Below are 23,141 nucleotides of genomic sequence, written 5' to 3'. Positions count from 1 at the left end.
TACATGTACATGTATGTATTTACACACAAGCACATATATATATATATACATGTATCTCTATACTAGATACAATATGATTTGGGGGGAGGAGGTCAGTAACAGCTGGAGGGATCAGGAAAGGCTTAACATAGATGAAATACAGTGAAAGAGGAGCCTTAAAATTTACAGGAGAAAGCAACTAAGAAAAAGGAAAAATGAATTCAGATTTCTATCTATCTAGATAGATAGAATTTGACATTTTAAAACAAAGAGGTAAATGTGGGCTTATTAGTATCATTGAAACTTGGGATGGAATTTGTGACTAGAATAGGGTATGGTATCTCATCTGGCCCATTCTGGGAAAAGAAGGGACAGGGATCTGGGATAGACCAGGACTATAGCAAAGCCATTCATTCATAGATACTAAATAGGTATCCTGGTCAGGGATAAAGCAGAGGAAGAAAACTGAGGAACAAAGCTAGTATATGGGCATAACTTGGTAAAGGATAGAGAGAAGGCAGAAAGACAGGAACAAAGCCAATGAATCAGAGCAGGACAGTGAAATGTCATCAGGAATCTGAGACAACAGGCTGTTGAGAAGCAGTGTGGTATAATGGGTAGATCAATGAACTCACAGTCAGAAAGACTGACATTCAAATCCTGCCTCAGAGGCTTATAAGCTGTATGACCCTAGGAAAGTAACCTCACTGAGTCCTAGTTTTCTCATCTGTAAAATTAGGATAATGATATCACCTACCTCATATGGTGGTTGTGAAGATCAAATGTGTAGAGAAAGTGCTATATAAATATGAGCTATTGCTATCAGGAGATGAAAACTCAGTTTATGCCATGACGGCACACTGAGTACCCATGCTGAGTGCTATACAGGCTACATTAATTACTACAGTTACTGTTTTGATACTGATGACTTCAATGTTTTCTGGAATAAAACTCAGGTTACATTGTCTGACAAAATATATGTCTTTCTTTTACAAAACCTTGTTAAAAATATGCTTTCTTAAATTGAACTCTGAGTAATGGAAAAGCCAGTAACATTTCCTAGATACATGAGGAATTGATTACAGAAGAGCTGTTTCCCATTTGACATGTGGTAAAAGGCTGTGAATAGGCAGTTTTCAAAAGAAGAATGTAAGCTATCAATAGCCATATGTAGAAATGAAAATTTAATCAACTCTGAGGTTCCCCATCATCCCTATCAGAGTGGCAAAGATGACAAAAAAGAAAAATGACAAATGCTGGAGGGGCTGCAGAAGAATGGGCACATTAACACTACTGGAAGTATACAACCATTCTGGAAATAATTTTAGAACTATGCTCAGAAAGTCACTTAACTATACAAACTGCTCAACCCAGAAATACCACTACCAGGTCTCTTTCCCAAGGAGATTAAAGGAAAAGGAAAAGGATCCATATATTTAAAAATATCCATGTAAAAAATATCCAAATATTTAAAAAACATTTATGGCAAGCAATTTTAGTAATAGCAAAAAATTTGAAACTTAAGGGTGCTGGTCAAATGGGGAAAGGATAAATAAATTATGGCATGTGAACATAATGAAATGCTATTGTATCATAGGAAGTCACAAAAGGGATGGTGTCAGAGAAACTTGGGAAGACCTGTCTGAACTGATGCAGAGTGAAGTGAGCAGAACCAGGAGAATAACATTGCCTTCTTGAGAGGTGGAGTGGAAGGAAGAAGGGAGAGAATTTGGAACTCAAAATTTTAAAAAAGAATGCTAAAAATTGTTTTTAAATATAATTGGAAAAACCCAAAATATTTAAAATTAAAGAAGTACCTTGTAAATCTTAAAATGCTATACAATATGAGGTATAATTGTATTTTAGAAGCAGTATAGCATACTGAATAGAGAATCAGTCTCAAAGCCAAGAAGATCTAAGTTATAGTTCTATCTTTGGTACATACAAGCCCCTTAATAATGTTTAATAAATACTTGTTGACTGGCAAATTAAGTGACAATCTCTCAGTGCACTAGACAACCCTCTAAGCCTTTAAGTTGCAGAAAAGGTGCCAACCTGCATTGGTAAAAGGGAGTTCACCACACTGGTGAAATCATAGGTATTTATTACCTGTCTACTATTGTTTTAGTATTCACTAAAGAAAAGCCATGAGATTTTAGGCCCAGAACCACTGAAATCTTTGCGTTCCATCACCTCTACAGGCCCCAATTCTACAGCCTCCCTGCTTATCATGTCTCACACCAGAGAAGCTCTTCCTGGTGTCTTCCTAGGAGCAGTGTGGAATACTAGAAAGAGTGCTAAGACTGGAGTCAGAAGATTTGGGTTCAAATTCTTGCTCTGCTTTTTACTACCTGTGTGACCTGAGTAAATCACTTCACCATTCTGGGCCTCTGTAAAACAATGTGGTTGGACCCTGAGGTCCTGTCCAGCTCTGAATCAATCCATGCCATAGCAATCTAAACCCGTCATTAGCAGAGGCAGATAAAACCCATTTTTTCTGGTTCTGTCCTTAGCAAATGAAAAAAAAAAGCTCCCAGTAAAGCTTAACACCCAGATAAAGCATCCACTTAACATTATAATTGCATCAGAGATTGTGATATACTGCTATAATTGGTACAATGTTAATGGCAGTCTGTATTAGGCAAGAAGTAATGAATCACATGATTCTGAATAAATATCGTGTTATGAACTAGGGAACCTGACCTGGGCAGGGCTGGGCTCATTCATCCAAGAATTCTTTTGCTTTCAAATTGCCTCCATTACTTAGCCTCTCTTTTCACTCTCGCTGTTGGTTTCTCAGGGATGTGCAGCTGTTACCACATAAAGTTACTTGTGCCCATTCAACTGAAAAGTTGTGGGTTGAGTGAAAGGGTAATAAGCCACCATGTGTAGCCCTTAAAGTGGAAGAAGAGTTATTTATGGGAGTGAAGAAAAAGCCAAATGGGAAACAAGACTGATAAGCAGGGCCAAGTTAGCTAGGAATTTAAAAGACAGAGGGAAATGTGGGCAAGACATCATAAACTTCAGGAATTTCGAATGCCAAGAAAAGGAAGGCAGGAAACAATGAAATAAAGAAAAGGAATTTTAAAAGAGAAAAATTTGTCTTTGGGAAGCCCCTCTTCTACAGGAAACTTTTTGTAACCCCTCTTAATTCATATGTTTTCCCTGTCTTTATTTCCTACTTACCCTGTATAGAGCATGTCTGTGCATATTTGTTGGTTTGTTGTTCCCCCTATGAGACTGTAAGCTCCTTGAGGTCAGGGATGATCACGCAGAGAAGACCAATGAGTGGAGAAATAGCAGCAAGATTCCTGTAGTTACTCTGTTGCCCCCACCCTCACCCCAAATGTATTTAATACTAATAGCAGGAAGTCACTGGCAGCTACCAAGCAAAGTTTACTATTCTGAAAATTTTATTGAGGATCTGAGACACTTGATAATTTGTATTCATGATGGAGCTGATGGTAAGATGTCAGACACAAAAGGAATAAAGAAGCATTCATGTTTGTTTGTATTTCTGATAATACATCTATCTCTGAGGATGTAATAAGGGACTCTTATTGAATGAGATGGGGCAGCCAGGTGGCTCAATGGATAGAGTGCTAGGCCTGGAGTCAAGAAGACTCATCTTCCTGAGTCAAAATTTGACTTCAGATACTTATTGGCTGTGTGACCCTGGCCAAGTCACTTAATCCTTTCTGCCTCAGTTTCCTCATCTGTAAAATGAGCTGGAGAAGGTAATGGCAAACCACTTCAATATCTTTACCAAGAAAACACCAAATGGGGTCATAAAGAGTCAGACACAACTGAAAAAACAACTGAATGACAAAGACAACATTGAATGAATTATCATTTTAATTCAAAGAATGTTTGGCTCTCCTGATTTTGTTCTGATAAAGTGGTTTTTAAACATATATAGGATTAGTTCTAGTTCAAAGTGATACTTCCTAGCCTATTTAAAACAATACTTCGTTTCACTAATTAACCAGTGTTTGATAAACTCAAGAACATAAATTATTGGGAGACCTTCCTATTCAACAAATTACGTCAGAGAATAGGTTTAGATTAGCCTCTTACACTATATGCCACATATCCCATTGTACGTGAAACTTATATAAAAAGGTCAATTCATTAAAACAACAACCTTCAAAGAGAAGGTATTACCTCCAAGATCAAATATAAAATCAAATTGCTTCATAGCTTCCCTTCCCTTAACCCCTAGCCCAGGGGTAGGGAATATGTGGGGAATCTTTTTATTAAGGGGATTTGTTCTATAAAGTTTGATTGCAAAGGGCTGCACTTGAGGCCCTAGAGGGCCACATGTGGCTTCAAGACCACAGGTTCCCCACTGCTGGCCTAGCCTTTCCAAATGTTCTTACACCCTACACTTTTGCCCTCCCTATATACTCTAAAATTTATTGACACTGGTCTCCTTGCCATTCTTCAAACAAGACACTTAACCTCCCAACTCTGGGCATCTTCCAGTCCTGGAATGCTCTCTCTGCTCATCTCTTTCTCCTGGCTTCCATCAAGTCTCAGCTGAAATCCCACCTTCTAGGAGAAGCCCTTCCCAATCCCAATCCCCCTTAATTTGAGTACCTTCCCATATCAATTCTATACATAGCTTGCTTGTACTATGGATAGTTGTTTGCAATTATCTTCCTTGTCAAACTTTACCTTGAGAGCAGGGGCTGGGGGTTTTGTTTTTTTTCCCCTTTCTTTGTATTTGTTGTTGTAGTTAAATCATATTGTTGTTGTTAGGTCATATTAGTTGTGTCTGACTCTTCACGACCCCATTTTATGGTGTTTTCTTGGTAAAGATACTGAAGTCATTTGCTATTTTTTCCTCCAGAGTCTCTCATTTTATAGCTGAGGAAACTGAGGAAAAAAGACTTGTCCAGAGTCACACAGCTAGTAAGTGTCCAAGGTTGGATTTGAACTCAGGTCCTCCTGATTCCAGATCCAGCATTCTATCTACCACACCTCCTAGCTACCCCTGCCTGGAACACAGTAGGCACTTAAAAAATGTTTATTGACTGGCTTTTCACAACTATGACTAGGGGGAGAATTCTTAACAAACAAGGAGTAGAGGTGATCATAAAAGAGAAAGCAGACAATTAAACTGCATAAAATCTGAAAGCTTATTTATTTTTTAATCTGAAAGCTTTTGCACAAACAAATCAATAATAGTAGACTAAGAGGGAAAATAATCAAATGGGAAAAATCTTTGTATTAAACTCTGGTTCAGTTTTTGATTCAATAAAAATGTAACATTTAGGTTTGGTTTAGAGTTCAACAAGTAAATGTTATTCATCTTGGCTATTAGTTTACTATCTAATTTATTTCATTCCCCTGGGTAGAATATACTTCTGAACAATTTGGAAACTGGTAGGTTGGTAAAGGTTTGCTCATATGTTTTAATTCCCCTGCCAAATCTTTCAATATTAAGCTCCAGATTTTATCAAAAGTCAAGGAAATAGTTAGTTCTGCCCTGAATACTATGATCTTGAGCACAAATGTGCATAAATGATTTTGTGTGAATAGAAAATACTTGGAAGTCTACCCAGGAACCATATGGATACAATTACAGAACAGTTTTCACACAAATAAAGTCAGATCTAAACAACTGGAAAAATATTAATTGCTTGTGGATAGGCAGAACCAATATATTAAAAATACAATTCTACCTAAATTAATTTGTTTATTCAGTGCCATACCAATCAAACAAACAATTATTCTATAGAGCTAGAAAAAATAACAAAATTCATCTAAAAGAATAAAAGGTCAAGAATATCAAAAGAATCAATAAAAGAAATGTAAAGAAGGGGCAGCTAGGTGGCACAGTGAATAGAGCACTGGCCCTGGAGTCAGGAGGACCTAAGTTCAAATCCAGCCTCAGACACTTAACACTTAATAGCTGTGTGACCTTGGGCAAGTCACTTAACCTCAATCACCCTTCAAAAAAAAAGCAAAAAAAAAATGTGAAGGAAGATAGCCTAGCAATACCAGATCTCAAATTGTATTATATAGTGGAAATCATCAAGATAATCTGGTACTGGCTAAGAAATAGCATGGTAGATCAGTGGAAAAGATTAGGCACATAATACATGGTAGTAAACGACCATGGTAATCTAGTGTTTGATAAACTCAAAGATTCAAGCTTTTGGGGCAAGAACTCTCTGACAAACATTGCTGAGAAAACTGAAAAGCAGTTTGGAAGAAACTAGGTATAGACCAACATCTCACTTTCTATACCAAGATAAGGTCCAGAAGGGCACATGATTTAGACATAAAAGGTGACACCATAAGCAAATTAGGGGAGCATGGAATAGTTTACCCGTGAGATCTATGGAAATGGGAAGAATTTGTTACCAAACAAGAGATAGAGAGCATTATGGGATGTGAAAGAGATAATTATCAACACATTAAATTTAAAAAGTTTTTGCACAAACAAAACCAATGCAGCCAAGATTAGAAGGAAATTAGAAAACTGGGTAAAAATTTTTTATGGCAAGTTTCCCTAATAAAAGTCTCATTTCTCAAATATGTAGAGAACTAAATCAAATTTATAAAAGTATATGTCATCCCCCAATTGATAAGTAGTCAAAGGATGTGAACAGGCAGTTTTCAGATGAAGAAATAAAATCTATACTATCTATACTCATATTTAAAAAAAATGTTCCAAATCACTATTGATTAGGAAAATGCAAATTAAAACAACTCTGAAGTACCACCTCACACCTATCAAATTGGTTAATATGATAAAAAAGGAAAATGACAAATATTGGAGGGGATGTGAGAAAACTGGGAGACCAATGCACTGTTGGCAAAACTGTGAATTGATCCAACCATTCTGAAGAACAGTTTGGAATTATGCCCAAAGAACTATAAACCTGTGCATACCCTTTGATCCATCAATATCACTGCTAGGTCTATATCCCAAAGAGATTTTTTTTTTAAAGGAAAGGGACCTGCATATGTACAAAAACATTTATAGTAACTCTTTTTGTGGTGGCAAAGAATTGAAAATTGAGGGTATGCCCATCAATTGGGGAATGGCTGAATAAGCTATGGTATATGATTGTGACTGAATACTCTTGTCTAATAAAAAATGATGAGCCAGGATACTTTCATAAAAATCTTGGATGACTTATGTGAACTGATGCAAAGTGAAATGAGCAGTAGCAGGAGAACATTGTACATAGTAACAACAACATTATATGATGATCAACTGTGAATGACTTAGCTATTCTCAACAATACAATGATTTAAGAAATTTGGAAGGACTCACGATGAAAAATGCTGTCTATCTCCAGAGAAAGAACTGATAGAGTCTGAGTACATATCAAAGCATACTTTTTTAACTTTATTTTTCATGGTGTTTTCAGGAGGCAGAGATCTATGTTTTCTTTCCCAAAATGACTAATAGAAAAATATGTTTTGCATGACTGTACATATATAATCTATATAAAATTGCATGCCTTCTCAATGAAGGATGAGGGTAGGAAGGGTGGGATAAAATTTGAAACTCAAAAAATTTTTTTTAAATGTCAAAATTGTTCTTACTTGTAATTGGAAAAAAATAAAAGATAAAACAAAAAGACTTTTTATGGGTAGTAGCTGTCCTCCATGGAGTGAGAAGCCCAATAAAATTAAGGGCATATTTCAATCAATGTGTATATGGAAGCCCTATACAAAGCTAAAGATGGTCAATGGCAACTTAAAGTTGGCCATTTTCCATGGGATCTTACTATCAGGGTAGCTAATGTCCAGTGATGTGCTGGTTAATGAAAAAATGTAAAAGGAAAATGTAAAAGGCCAGCATATCTTTTAAGAAACTGGCAGACATTGTGACACTAGTGTGTCATCAAGCTCTAGACCAAATTAAATGTCCACAAGGTAATGATGTATCTACAAATATGTGTGTATGTACATATATATAATATGTATGCCTATATGGACAATGAGTTGGGCCAAGAACTGAATAGGAGGAGGCAGACTGCTTTGGGAAACTGCAAGCATTTTCAGTGGTCCCTTGAGAGAGCAGAGATTGTCTTACTTTTCTGTTTGTATTTCCAGGGCTTAGTACAGTGCTTTGCACACAGTAAGCACTTAAGTGAATTCTTTTTCATTTATTCATTCATTCATTCCCAGGTTGTTTCCTGAAACAAAAGCCCATCTTTTCAACATCACTCTTCTCCTAAGGATGCTACAGAGATGCAAATTACTGAACATCATGATCTTAGAGAATCTAAATTGTGGGTTACCAAAAGTGTCATGGAGAAACATATCATGAATGTAAGTAGATTAAAGAATATTACCAATGATGGATTACATTCAAGATGTGGCATAAAAAACATCAACAAATGGAAAAGGAAGTGGACCAGCTGTGTGGGTCAAATGAGAATATGAATATACATGTAAATATGTACACACATATATATTTACATATTGTGTTTTACAAATCTTAAAATGCTCTATGAACATCATTATCATTATCATTATTCAGCAAGAGAGAAGGATGATGGGGCACAGCCTGAACAGTGCACTGATATCACCTAATACTAAAACAACTGAAGGCAGGTTTTCAATATTTTGTTTGATCTTCTGCAAGGATACGAATAAGAATTACACAGAATAAAGAAGGGGTTCCAGTGTAGGTCAGGAGAGGGAGCTCCCACACCAATGAAAGCACAGGCCCCTTGACGTGCCAAGCTGTTACAGCACTTAGCATTCCTAAGCATCTGTTGGTTAAGATCTTGACTTGCAGATGAAGTACATCCATCTTCTTCAGGATTCATTTTTCCTGATGAGCATGATGTTAGTTCCCTACACCAGTGAAATCATGTGTCCAATCCAATTATTAAAAAAAAAGTAAGTGCACATCCCTACATATTACAAGTGAGGATGTATCTATATTCAGGAATTACTTATGTCATAACAGCGATTCAGATCCAGTTCAGTAAATGTTAAATGTTATCAGAACCATAATCCATCAAAACAAAAAATATAACTTAACAGCATTATATAAGACTGTTGTTTTAAATAAAGGACTGCGATGAATGATGAGAAATAATTGATCAAAATTCCAATTTCTAGTCTCCAAAACAGGTGTAGATATTTCACTGAAAAGGAGAATTAAAATGGAGCCTTCCACACAAATACAAAAAATTCAATGGTCTATACCTTAAAAAGCAAAGAAATCTTCCCCCTTCCCAACCCACCCCTTTCAAGATTGTACTGTCTTCCAGATCTCTATCACATATGAAAATTAATTTGGGGAAATAGCCAAGCACCCAATCTGCAAGGCTATTTTAACTTTGCTCCCTTTCCACAATTTCTTCCAAAGTTAAAAAAGATACGACTGAAATCATTTTAAGGTCACGCTGAGAAATAAATTCTTCAAAATAGATATTGCTATTCTACCCTCCCCTGGGGCACAGTCAATGAGGTGCTCAAATTCCAAGTGCCCTCCCATATCTACTAACACTGGGAAATTGCCTTGTTTCCTTGGTCCTAACATGCTGCTTTCTCCATGAGCAGAATGAATCAAAAGAGTCAATCACAAGCAATGACAACATTACCTTTGTTCCATGGTAAAAATCATCCACGCACGTGGCATTCATGAAGGTCTGATGGAAATGAGTGCTGGTATCTATGCCCCCAGGAATCACCAACTTTCCAGTTGCATCAATCACCTTGGCTCCTCCTGGGATCATGAGTTCTCTTCCCACTTGCTGAATGATGCCATTTTCGATATAAACATCAGCCTCATGGGTGCAGTCGTCATTTACCACCTTACCCCCCTTGATGAGAATTCTCACACTGGCTGAATTGGCAAGCATTTTCCTAAGGAGAGAACACATTATATGTTAAAGCTCTTTCTCAGGGACAATCAGATCACTTCATTCCCCATCATGGTCAAAATACTGTTCCCAAGCACTGGGCGAACAAGTTTACTGATCTAACAAATTATGAAAAAGGAGCAAGACGTGTTTGCTTGGGAATCATAGCATAACTACATAAAGTATGTTGTGCTATAAGAGGGCCATATGGATTAAGTCAAACAGCTGTTGGACTCATTACACTTTAACTGAACACTTTGGTTTCCAGTCAAGACTGGTTATGGGAGCTGGGGCTTCCAGAAAGGTCTCACTGTTAGAAGCTGTGGGGGCCTTGAGCTGATGCTGGTAGGTTCCTACTGTGAGCAGCCTGAAGACACTAATTGAGTTCTCCATTCCACCCAGAAGTAGGGTCACGGTTTGGTAAGCTTATGATCTTGAAATAAATTGCAACTCCCCCTTCTCTTCCATTCATGTCAGTCTTATGGGTCACTTTGCAATCATTCCTTTTCCTCAGATCCATTTTTCTGCCCCACTAGTAACAGAGCCACTTCATCATAAATTGCTTCAGACTGTGTAATCTTTCTTTAGCCATTTCCTTTTTAACGATTTTATTGATGTCTTTTGTTCTTAACATTACTTTGTAAGTCAAGATAGAGAGGAAGCTATGAAGCAATGCACTTAGAGCCAAGAAGACCATGAGCTCAGCATGGCCTTTGACATATACTGGTTGTGTGACTATGGGTAGGTTAATTAATCTATTTGTGTAACACTTTAAGAAACAGTTGCAGATGAGGAGCTGATATGCATTGAGAGAAAGATTTTCTCATCTAAGTGCTCCCTAGATCAGTGAAATTAGATGGCTCAGTGGATAGAGTACCACACCTGGAGTTAGGAAGACCTGAGTTCAAATTCATTAACGTTCTAGCTGTGTGACCCTGGGCAAGTCACTAAATAGCCTCAATTTCCTCATCTGTAAAATGAGCTAGCAAAGGAAATGGCAAAAACCACTCCAGTACCTTTGCCAAGAAAACCCCAAATGGGGTCATGAAGAGTTGGACACAACTGAACAATAATAATAACATTTTATCTCTATTCATCTTCAGCTATACCTCTCCTTTCATATATAGTGTGTCTTAGAAGGTGAGTTGTATAGAGTCTGTAACACATAAAATCAGTGAAGTAAAATCAACCAATAGAGTCAGGGTATTTGGTCGCAACTGCATTTTCCATTCACATGGCTCTTCACCTTTCCAACAAAAGAGGGTATTTCCCTGCCTTTTCTAGGGCCAAGATGGAATCTTATAATTCTATCACTTATGGCTGCATTTTATTGTTCTTTCCATTATATTTCTGTAGTCATCATTTATACTGTTTTCTTGGTTCTGCACCATTTCCTATGTCTTCCCATGTGTCTCTTCATTTCTTATATTCCTTATTTTTTAAACAAGTATGTTACTATTCCATAGCATTTGTACAGACAATTTGCACAGACTTTCTCCCCACTTTGTTTCTAGTTCTTTGCTACTGCAAAAAGTATTGCTATGAATATTGATTTATGTACATGGGATTTTTCTTTTTGTCTTTGACATCTTTGACTTGGAAATGTGATTCCTGGGTCAAAAGAAGGAACAATTTGCCTTTTTTTTTTTTTGCAAACTATTTTCCAGAATGGTTAGAACAATTCATAGTTCCATTAACAGTATACCTATCTTCCTAGTCTCTCCCCAAATGGATTATTCCTATCATTGGACATTTTTCCAATTTGTAGGATGAAATTAAAAGTTACCATTGCTTTAATCTGCATTTCTCTTATAGTTAGATTTAAAGCATGTTTTGATAAAGTTCCTCCTCCCCCCCCCCCATGCCTCTAGTGGGATTTCATCAGTGTGGGGAGTTTTAAGTGGGGAAATCCGAACCCAAGCAGATCATCAGCTGCTCTGCAATTTAGACTTAGGGACTTGTCTAAAGACACCAAGGGCTTATGTGCCTTGCCCAGAGACACACAGCCAATAATGAATGAGATTTAGAACTTGAACCAGGGTCTTTTGTGATTCCTAAATTGTCTATCTACTACAACCATCTCATAAGGTTCCTTTATAGTTTAGAAATCAATGGTAACAACTTAAGCCTCAGTCTTTAGTCAGAATGTTGTTTTGCTACATGTTTGGGAATTTTGACCCTTCAATAATCTTTCATTCAGTGCTATTGCTTTTCTTTCCAGAAAATGCTATTCTGGAGAATTAAGCTCTAAGAAATTCCCCAGCATGGTTAACTCCGTCTTCTCTCCATTTCTTTTCTCTTAACCCCTAACCCACAACAGATTCCTCAAGAATCCTGTGGGTGAGCAGAATCTGTAATCAACTGAATAACATTCATCACTTAAATAAAGTTGTTACCCTTAGTAGGAAAATAATTAAAGTTATGATTACCACAAACAGCATACACTACTTCTCCTCACAGAGTAACTAAGAAGAAAGCAAGCTTAGATAGTATCTTGTCCAAAGATGAATGAGTTGCTTGCCCTATGTGTTTGTCATAATAAATCTTATTACCTGCATCATATAACTATAATATTAAAATGCTTTACTTGAGAGTTTCCTCTAGAAGGCATTTTAGGAGTTACAGTTGTTTCGTTGTGTGGCAGTTTAAACACTTAGGGCAAGGGTGGGGACCTATGTATGGGCTATGGGCCAGATGGAACCTTTAGCTTGACTTTGGCTCAGAGTGCGTTGTGGCGGGATTCTAGTTACCACTGCTCCACTACACAAAATTATTTCCCTCTTGGTGGATGGCTACAACCCACATTCAGAACAGAACCACTCATGGAATAACTATGCAAATACCTCCACATGGAGCATTCCACGTTACAAATGTACTCATCCAGTATGGATCGCAGCCCTTCAGTAACTTAGTAGAGAAATCTTAGGCTGCTGATTGAGGCTCTGACTTGTCCATGATCATATATCTAGTAAATATCAGAAGCAGAATTTGAACCCAAGGAACAACTCCAACGTGAATTATTCTGAGAGGCAGTGTGACACAGTGGATAGAATGGTAGACCTGGAGTGAAGGAGGCTTGAGTTCAAATCCCACTTGTGACATCTACTAGCTCTGTGACCCTGGCAAAGTCATCTTCCTGAGGCTCAGGCAACTCTTTCTGACTTATCTACTAAGTTAGACATAGGTTACAATCTGTCTTAGAGGAAGGAGTTCTCACGGGAAAACAGATTATTCCTGCAATTTACTCTGAAGCCTAAAACCTAAGATACCACCACAAAAGTAGTTTATTTTCTAATGAACACTCACTTCAGGGCCTACTACATTCCAACCTCTTCCTCTCCCTTGCTTCTCATTCTATCTCCCTCTCCCTTCTCTCTCTTCTCCCTTTCTATCTCCTCCTTTCTCTTTCTTTTCCCTTTCTCCCTCTCCCTTATCTCTTTTCTATCTCCCTCTCCTTTCTATCTCTTCTTCCTTGTTTATTCTTTCTTCTCCTCTCTCCATCCTTCCCCTTCCTCCTCTTTCTGTCTTCCATCCTCAGGTATCCTTCTTTTTAACTGACTAAAATATGAAATGGAAGTAAGTTTTTAAAGTATTTGTTGTAACTATTAAACTTTGTTTTCTGTTCTTAATTTTAAAAGCAGTTGAGCTGAACCTTTTCTCTTTAAGGAAAGGAGAATAGATTAGGTTGCCTTTTGCTGTATGTAGGTCAACGGCTCTTCAGGGGATAAAAAGGCTCATCCTTACGCAGAAATAGCAAACCACTGCAGCTCCATGGAGTCCACACAGGTTGTTTTCTTACTCCAGAAATAAAATTGAAATGTTGCTTCCACAGAATCTAGTGTTATGGAATCTTAGAGTTGGAAGAAGCCTCAGAGGTAAGTTAGTCAACAACATCCCTGACAGTGGGTCAGTCACCCAGCCTCTGATTTAATACTTCCAGTGACAGGAGGAGTCTCCCAAAGCTAATTCACTCCAGTGTTGAATAGTTAATTAGATTTTAAAACATTTTGTCTTTGACCTATGATTTCATCAGTGTAGGTTATTAATATAGTTTGGATGTACAGTTGCCTGGGGGCACTTAGAGTTTAAGTGACTTGCTTAGGATTGTACACAGCTAGTATATGTTCAAGGCAGGACATGAACCCAGGTCTTTCTGATTCCAGAGTAAACCCTCTATCCACTATGCAACACTGCCTCTCTTCCTGATACTGCCCTAAAACCCATTTCCCTATACTATCCCCCTGTTAAATCACAGTGGCTGGCACATATTGGGACTTGTTGATTTGGCTATGATTCTCCCTTCTGGAACAAGGCAAAATAAGTCCCATTCTCTCTTACACATACCAGCCCTTCAAGAATGTGAAGATAACTACCATGTCTTCCCTTAATTATTTCTTCCTCTGTCTCCAATTGTCCTCTTCAAACATCATTTCCAGGCCCTTCACCAGTCAATGATGACTATTATGTGTCAGGAACTGTGCTAAATTCTGGGGATACCAAGAAAGGTAAAAGCCAGTTCCTGTCCTCAAGTTACTTACAATCTAATCCTATTTGCTCACCCCCTGCTTCCTAAATTCAAACTCTCTGCTATAGTATGCTACAGTCTCATGCTACTATAGTGTCCACAGCTGGGTGTAATACTCCAGATGTGGTCCGGCCATTGCAGAATTCAAGGATTATCCTACTTCCTGATTCTAATGCAAAATGAGCTTTTTAGAAGAAATATTTCGAGGCATTTGTGTTATGATTTTAATGTCTAGAGCCAGTCAGACTTAATGTATAAGTGCAGAGTTGAAAGTTCATCAAACTGTCACTATATGCAAATCCTGACCATTAAGATCATCCAAGTTACTGCCACTAATGATTTTCATTTTAGGATTTTAAGGAATCAGGGCCAGTTCATTTCCCCATGATGGCACTTTCCTTCTTTAGGTTTGATATCAACCAAGAAGAACGACCTAACAATGAAAGCTAAACGACAATGGAATGGGTTGTCACAAGAGCTGAGGAGTCTCTCTTCCATGGAAATCATCAGGCAGACTCTGGATGGTCACTTGGGGGTATGTGTTATACAGGGTATTTGTTTAGGTTTCTCAATTTTCTGTGGAGCAGTCCAGGAAGGCAACATGTTGCAGTGGATGGAATGTGGACAGGTCAATTTAGGGCTCTCTGGAAGATTGGATTGGACTTTGAATGACATTTCTGGCACTTTTACCATGGACAAGTTACTTAAATTCGTGAACTTCAGTTTCTTTATCTTCAGAATGAGGATAATAATACCTGGAATACCAACCTCACAGGGCTGTTGTGAGGTTCAAAGGAAATAATGGATATTAAAAAGAAAAACCAATATCCTCCCTGAGCTTCAGTCTCCTTATCTTCAAAACAAGATAATTTCTGAAGTACCTACCTATTGTTGTGAAGCTCAAAAGAGACAATAGAAATTTCAAAAATAAGCAACTGTTACTTACAAAAAGGTCATATATTATAATTTCAGCAGAATGTAAGCATCTGGAGGGCAGGGACTATTTTTGTCTTTATAGCCCTAGCACCTAACATAGTACTCAGCACAAGTAGGTGCTTGATAAATGTTTGAATTGAATTCCATTTTTGATATTTGGGATTAATCAACAAGCATTTATTAAGTGCCTACTATGTCCTAGGCCAGGGGTGGGGAACATGTGGCCCTCTAGGTCCTCAAGTGTAGCCCTTTGAATCCAAACTTCACAGAACAAATGAAGTTTGGATTCAGACAAAGGGCTGCACTTGAACACCTAGAGCGCCACATGTGGCCTTGATGCCAAAGGTTCCCCACCCTAGACACTGGGCCAATCATTAGGGTTAGTTATCCAGATGAATATAAAACAGTCCCTCCCCTTAAGGAGTTTAATACTAGCTAATAAACCTTTTTCCTTGAACACTGTAGAAAAGTCTTGGATTCCAAGTCACACAGGTTGGAAGTCATTGTATTTGGACACTACATTAGATAATTCCTATGTAGTCTCAATCCTTAAGCTTCTCAACTGGAGCTAATGATGAGGATATAAAGAACAACTCACTATTATAGAGTACTTTCCAATTTGCAAAGTACATTTGCTCATCACACTCCTGTAAAGGTCAGAGATTAAGAAAAGCACCGTTTGCTGGCAGGTGGCAGACTGGCAGGTCTAGTGAAAGATGAGAGCAAACCCAGCTCTCCTTACATCTAGATAACATGATCCTATGCACTATTGCTCCTCAGTATCGTTCTAACCCACAGGAGAAAAGGAAGGGAGTTGACCTACTGTATATGCCAATTTGGCAGAAAGGCTTGGGGACTGGCAAAGAGGGGGATCCCTACCTTGAGAGACTGGGGAAGAAAGAGCAAAGTGGAGACAAAAGAAAGGAGACTAACAGCCAAAGCAATGGAAATTTCCACAGAATGACACAAAACACCTGTGGAATGAGATTGAACCAATTTGCTAAATTTGTGTCAGTAAAATAAAAACTGAAGTCTAATTTTACTTTTTTAAATGGACAAAGATCAGGAAACTAATTTGTGCTTTCAAGTTTTAGTTCACTAAGTAATTCAGTCATGATCCAGGTTACACCCAGCCACCTCAGTCAAAGAGATCTCATGAGTTTTTAGAGGCAGGCTTAACTCCCATTGTGTAATAAAAATAATGCCCCACAGTGAGTTGGGTAAAAGAAGAGAATGGTTAAGAGTGAATGGGTGAGGATAGGGAGGAGTGTTGATGCTATGCCTAGAAAGCACACAACACATGATCTATCTACTTCAAGTGATAGTTCAAAATCTTGTGGAAAAATTAAAATGTTCATGCTGGAGGACTGCTCAGAGAAACTACATTATTAAAAATACTATTGTTTTTTTATGAAGCTAGAACCTAGGTATTACATTGGAGGTCACAGAACCTGGCTTCTAGTACTAGAATATAGTATTTGATACTGTGGTCATAATCCAAAGAAAAGAAAATTTCAGAGAATAACATGTCAACAGGAATCTCAGGAAACAGATTACTTGAACTAAAATATACCAAGACTGCCAATTGTAATCACTTTGGGGGGCAAAGAAAAGAGAGATGACGCAGGTCAATCTGGAATACTAAGCTACATGACTTTGGTCTTCCACAAAGCTCCTTGGGTCCAGGTGCCTAAATTACCATTATTAAAGTCTCTTACTGAAGGGGTAACTTGGAGGAAGGGAGGAGAAGCAAAAGGCCCTATAATTGCACATATCCCAGCTCTTTTCTATAGTTGTAGAATAAAAAAAAATTGCAAGCAGGATGGGACCTCAGTGGCCATCTCGTCCAACCCATTATCAGAAAGGAATTCTCATGCTAACATACTCAGAAAGTGGTCATCCAGTCTTTGCTTGAAGACTGCCAAAGCAAGCAAACCCATGACCTCTGGAAGCATCCTAGAGAAGAGAAGACTAGGGGTTGGAAGAGAGAGGGTGAGGGGGAAAGGGTGTGACAGCCATCTTCAAGAATCTGAAGGGCCATGGTGTGGAACAGGGCTGGGGCTTGTGCTTGGTTCAGAGGGCAAAACTAGGAAAGCAATGAGTAGAAGCAGCAGAGAAGCAGGTCTCAGCTTGGCTATAGAAGACCTTTTTAACCATTAGAATTCTCTAATGGAATAAGCTCCCTCAGGAGGTATTGCATTCTCCCTCACTGGAGGTCTTTGAGCAAAAGTTGTATATACAGTTGTTCGGTAGGTTACATAGGGGATGCTTGTTCAGGTATGGGTTGATCTAGCTGGCTTCTGAAGCTCCTTCCAATTTTCAGATTCTCGAATTTTGTGATTTGGTATGTTACCATGAAGCCTCACCATGACCTTTCAAACCAAAAGTCAAATTTCTAATTGGGAGCCAGAGACCTGCTCACCATCATACCCATCCTCACAGTATTCCAAAATTCTGTAACAAAATCTCAGAACATTAGGCATCCCTTAGAAATACACAAAAGCTGTGAGACCATAAAAGCCTGAAACTGTTACTTTCAGATGAACGTGGAAAAGCAACAATGTTTTCTAATGTATTTTTTTTTTTACCACTATTCCTTTTGGGGACATGACTTTACCTACTTTGGTACTTTTGCATGAAATTTTATAAAACCTAACATAAAGATGATGCTTTAAAAACTACCAACAGCTTAAATAAAAGGTTCTGAAAAATGAACAAAGAGCTAAGTTGCATGGCTGTGATAAGAGTGATGGATATAAGACCATCAACAATTCCTTTCTCTATACCCAGATGTATAGTCTTGCCAGCCTCTCTTGTTGGTGACCATTGATAATGATCTTGCCTTGGAAGATTTGTATGAATTGATGCAGGATGAAATTAGCAGAACCAAGAGAACCATGTATTACATTGACAGTGACATCATAAAGACAAACAACTTTGAAAGATTTAAGAACTCTGATAAATGGAATGACCAATCACAATTTCTGAGGATGGATGATGAATGATGTTATCTACCTACTGAGAAGTGATGAATTCAATGTGCAGAAAGGAATACATTTTTTTTGGACATGGACAATGTGAGAATTTGTTTTCCTTGACTATGCATGTTTGTTATAAAGGTTTTTTGTTTTGTTTTGCAATGTGGGTGAGGGGGAAGGAGAGAACATAAATGCTTGTTAGTTGAAAATAAAATAAAAGCTTAAAAAGATAATGATCTTGCCTCACCTTTCCCTTGGAGTGTTAACACTTAATTATCTTAGAGCTTTCCCCTTAGGCTTTCCCAAACTCCACAAAGGGAAAAAAAATGTTCCTAGCGCACATGGCTGACAATGTATAGCAAGAATCTGAGATCTCTCAGAGTTGTCAAAATCTCTCAAGAATTTTAAAAGTTTGAGAAGCACTGTCCAAAATTACAGCCTTAAACAACAAAATGTGAGTTCTGCTGCTTAACTCAATTGCTAAAGATTTTCCCAGAATCCCAGAATTTTAGAATAGAAGGGGCCTTAGTAGCTTAATCCTGTCAGTTGATCAATAAGCATCTATTAAAATCTTGCTATACTATCAGGCACTGTACTAAGCTCTGGAGATACAAAGAATGCCAAAAACATGGTTCTTTCCCTTAGGGAGCTCACATTCTAACGCAGATGACTATATATATGTATATAAAAAACTATATGTAAAAGATAGATACCGTGTGAATGGAAGTTAATCTTAGCAAGGGAAGGATATTAGGAAAAACGTCCTTCTTAGAAGATGGGATTCAACCTGAGTCTTGAAGGAAATTAGGAAAGCCAGGAGTGGAGAACATTCCAGGCATGGAGAACAGCCAGGGAAAAGGTAGAGTCGAGAATTGCAGTGTCATGTGTAAAGAAGACAGAGAAGGCCAGGGTCACTGATGCTTTGGCAAACATGGAGGTGCGCAAAGTGAGACCATCAACCCATAGTCAAAAAGGAATCCCACTTTAACATACCTAACAAGTCATCAGTGAGTCTCTGCTTCTGTGCTTGAAGAGAGGGAAACTGACACCTCCTGAGGCAACCCATATTCCACTTTTGGACAAGATGTTTTTCCTCACTTCATACGTAAAACTCAAACCTAAAATCACCTCTTTTCAATTTGGGTCCACTGCTCCTGGTTCCACTCTGTGGGGCCTGACAGGGGCAATCTGTCTTCCACATTACAGTCCTTCAAAGGATGACTTATATTGACTCTTTGTATCCATTATAAGCCCCCAGATATTTTTTCACACAAGCTGCTAACAAATTCAGACAAAACCTTCCAGAGAAAAATGCTGACTTTCTGATAAAGCATGTCCCTTCCATCTTATACTTTTGACACTGACTTTTTCAACCCAGGCATAAAACTTTACATTTATCCCTATTGAATTTTATCTTATCAGACTCAGCCTAGAGTTCTAGATCAGGAGGAGTCAGCAAAGTACTACTGGAGACCCAAACCAAGGCTGCATCCTGTTTTTGCACGGCCTGTGAGCTAAGAATGGGAAACTCATGGGTCATACAAAAACAGGTGACTAGCCAGATGTGGCCCCTGCTCTAAACTGTTAAGAGATTTTTAGATCCCAACTGTCACTGAATATGTTCTTATGCTAAAACATATCATTTTTGTAAAATTATGGTCTCATAGAAATAAAGAATTTTCAGAAATTTAGTATCTATAACTAGAAAAGGCAGCAAAGGAATTAGGCAGGCATGCTGGAAATCACATATATAATTTGATTATATCATAAAAAATAATTGTTCCTGTTGTGCTAATGACAATTAGCATTTATATAACATTTTAATGCTTGCAAAGCAATTTACAAATATTATCTCATTTGATCCTCACAACTGTCCTGGGAGGTAGGTACAATTATTATCTCCATTTTATAGATGAGTAAACTGAGAGTTTAAATGAGTTGCTCAAGGTCACACAGCTAGCAAGTGTCTGAGGCTGGGTTTGAAATCAAGTCTCACTGATTTTAGGCACACGGCTTGGTGCACTATGGCACCACCTAGCCGCCTTTCCCAGAAGCTCACAGGACTAGACAAATAAATATTAAAATTAAGACATAATTTAAAAGCTGCAATTGAGTTTCAGAATAAATGTTCACTTTCAACCCTTCTGGGATCTTGCCACCATTCTTATAATTAACCAAAAGGTTTGAGTATCTAGTTTTTTCTTCTTTGTAACTGTTGTAAGTCACAGAATCTGCCTGACCACCAGCAGAAATGGAAAAAATGCAAAATATTTCAATGCTAATAGAAAGGATAGATCATTACAATAGAATCTTGGAATTGGAAAGAATCTGAGAAGTTACCTAATCAAGTCTCTGATGCTGGGCAGTCCTTCAGAGAAGCTATCAAAAACAGTTACCACCTATGAAGGTTTTAAGGATCTCTCGGGATAGATGTTTCACATCCTCCTCAATCTACTACTATTTCTTATTACCATTAACATGACGCATTTCTCTCTATGTAACACAATTGAAATCTTGCCCGCTGTGATTTATACCCATTTCTTCTAGTTCTTGTTTCTACAGAGACAGAGATTAACCAACTTCTTCTCTCTCACCCTTCTCCATTCCCTATTCAAATCTATTAGAAATTTCTTAATAAGCCTCTCTTTAGCCTTCTTTTCTCAGAACTAAATATTTTCTTAATTCATTTCACCAAAAAGTTTTGCTAGGTAGCTTCTAGGTCTTTTGTTGTTGTTTTAGTGGCTTTCTTTGAACTCTCTTAATTTTTCCAAATTGTTGGCTGTTGTTCATTGATTTCAGTTGTGTCCAACTCTTCCTATCCCAACTTGTCACACAGCTAGTTTATGTCTGAGGCCAGATTTGAACTCGGGAAAATGAGTCTTCCTGACTTCAGGGCCAGCACTCTATCCACTGAGCCACCTAGCAGCCCTCAGTGACAGAGCAGAGATTCAAACTCAGGTCCTATGATTTCCAATCGAAGTGCTCTTTCTATCAGACTATGATGGCTTCTACCTTCTGATAAGATAAGATAAGATAAGATGATAAGATAAGATAAGATACCACTGACTGATAAGCCACAAGCATTTATTATAAAATCCCTTCAAAAGTCACCCTCGAAAGTCCCTTCTAGTGCAAGATCTATGAATCTACAAGCCTTTGAAAGGGAAAATACTTAGGGGTTCCTTGTCTTTGTCTTTTCATACAGGATTACCTGCAAAGAGCAGGTACTTAAATCCTTAGATTTGGAGGGAGTCATCAAAAGACATTTAGAAGAGGACCTAGGTGGTATATAAATGTATTGGAATACTATAGTGCAATAAGAAATGATGTGCAGGCAGATTTCAGAAAAACCTGGAAAAACTTGTATGAACTGATACAAAGTGAAATAAGCAGAACCAAGAAAACATTGTACACAGTTATCAGCAACATTTTGTGATGGTCAGATTTGAATGTCTTAGCTCTTCTCAGCAAAATGATTCAAGATGAGCACAAAGGACTCATGAAGGAAAATGCTATCCACATCCAGATGATAGAAGCATGCTTTTTTCACTTTATTTTTTGTTTTTTTTTCTTTTGATCTGTTTCTTCTTTTGCAACTGTAACTAATATGAAAATGTTTTACATGATAGCACATGTAACCTATATCAAATTGCTTACCATTTTAGGAAGAGGGAAGATGGGAGGGAAAAAAATTTGTTGCTCAAAATATTATAAAAGTGAATGCTAAAAACTGTTAGGACATGTAATTGGGGAAAAAATAAAATTTTTTTTTTAAAAAAGAAGAGGACCTAGGGAAGGAAGCCAGAGAATAGCAGAAACACTAGAGAGGAAGAAGACAGCACAAAGAGTAGTGGGTTGGAAGGCAGCAGGATATAATGGGAAAAAAATCATTATCCTTAAAGTCAAGAGGAATAAGGTTCAAATCCCACCTCTGACCTTTAATCTTTGTGTGACTGTGGGCAAGTTACCTCACTACCCTATGCCTCAGTGTCCTCATCTGTAAAACGAGAGGATTAGACAATATGATTTTCATGGTCCTTTCCAGTCCTATGTCTACAAGCTTATGCATAGGTGAAATGAGAAGACCATAGGAGGAGAAAGAAACCCCAGGACAAGAGGCACAAACTGACAAATGCTAGCATTTGTAATACAAGTAGTTCTCCAAATTCACATCCTTCCCTCTTTAACCCTTGAGCTATGTAGCTTCTCCCTTTTTCCTCTTCCTGAATAAGAACTGTGTGCTGATTTTAGGAGGGGGTTATGAATGAGTTGGAAAGGCTCCAGAAACATATGGGTCCTTCACAGCACTTATGCCCCGCCTTAGATCTCAGCCCAACCATCTGTCTCATTTTGCTGATAACTTTCTTTCATTTTGTTGGTTTCTGTGCCATGAACCATGAAAGCACAAAAATCCTGAAATCCTCTCCTCTAGAACTGTGGATAAAACACATTATTTTTCTTTTGGTAAGAGAAGTGTGGATAAGACCATATTTTTTTTTCTTTTGGTAAGAATCAGGGCCCAGGCCTTCTTTCAATTCCAAAGGGATTAGGGTCTTCTGGTAGTTACCTCCTTGGTTCTAGAGTGAATCCCTTTATCATAAAGCATACACTGGTGGAAAGAACCATTTTAGAGTCTTGATAGACCAGAAAGATGGAGCAGTACAATGGAAAGAGTGCTGTACTTGGAATCTGATGACCTGGGTTTAAATTCTATTTGGGTCACTATGTGATCTTAGGCATGCTAATTAACCTTTCTGAGCCTCACATCCTCATCTGTAAAATGAGAGGTTTTGTACAAGATGGCTTCTAAGGCACCTCCCTGCTTTAAATTTATGATCTTGTAAAGATGGAAAGCACAAATTTAGGAACAGAGAGTGA

The 23,141-nt window shown here is 37.9% G+C and overlaps 1 protein-coding gene across 2 annotated transcripts in view; it reads right to left on the bottom strand.

Moving 5' to 3' along the window:
• Positions 1-23,141, bottom strand: part of DPYSL5 (dihydropyrimidinase like 5) — a 133,485-nt gene that overhangs the window by 65,063 nt on the left and 45,281 nt on the right. For both annotated transcript variants that reach the window (XM_069072031.1, XM_069072032.1), the window contains exon 2: positions 9,564-9,828. In XM_069072031.1, the coding sequence (XP_068928132.1) occupies positions 9,564-9,824 (261 nt within the window). In that variant the 5' untranslated portion in view covers positions 9,825-9,828. The remainder of the gene's footprint in view (positions 1-9,563; positions 9,829-23,141) is intronic.

The sequence above is a fragment of the Petaurus breviceps genome, unplaced genomic scaffold (genome assembly GCF_028583685.1).
Source record: "Petaurus breviceps papuanus isolate PSGF00001 unplaced genomic scaffold, PetGlider_PUasm1.0 90845, whole genome shotgun sequence".
Taxonomy (NCBI): Eukaryota; Metazoa; Chordata; class Mammalia; order Diprotodontia; family Petauridae; genus Petaurus; species Petaurus breviceps.
The sequence above is the reverse complement of the archived record's forward strand: the minus strand, read 5'-3'. Positions and strand labels throughout refer to the sequence as shown.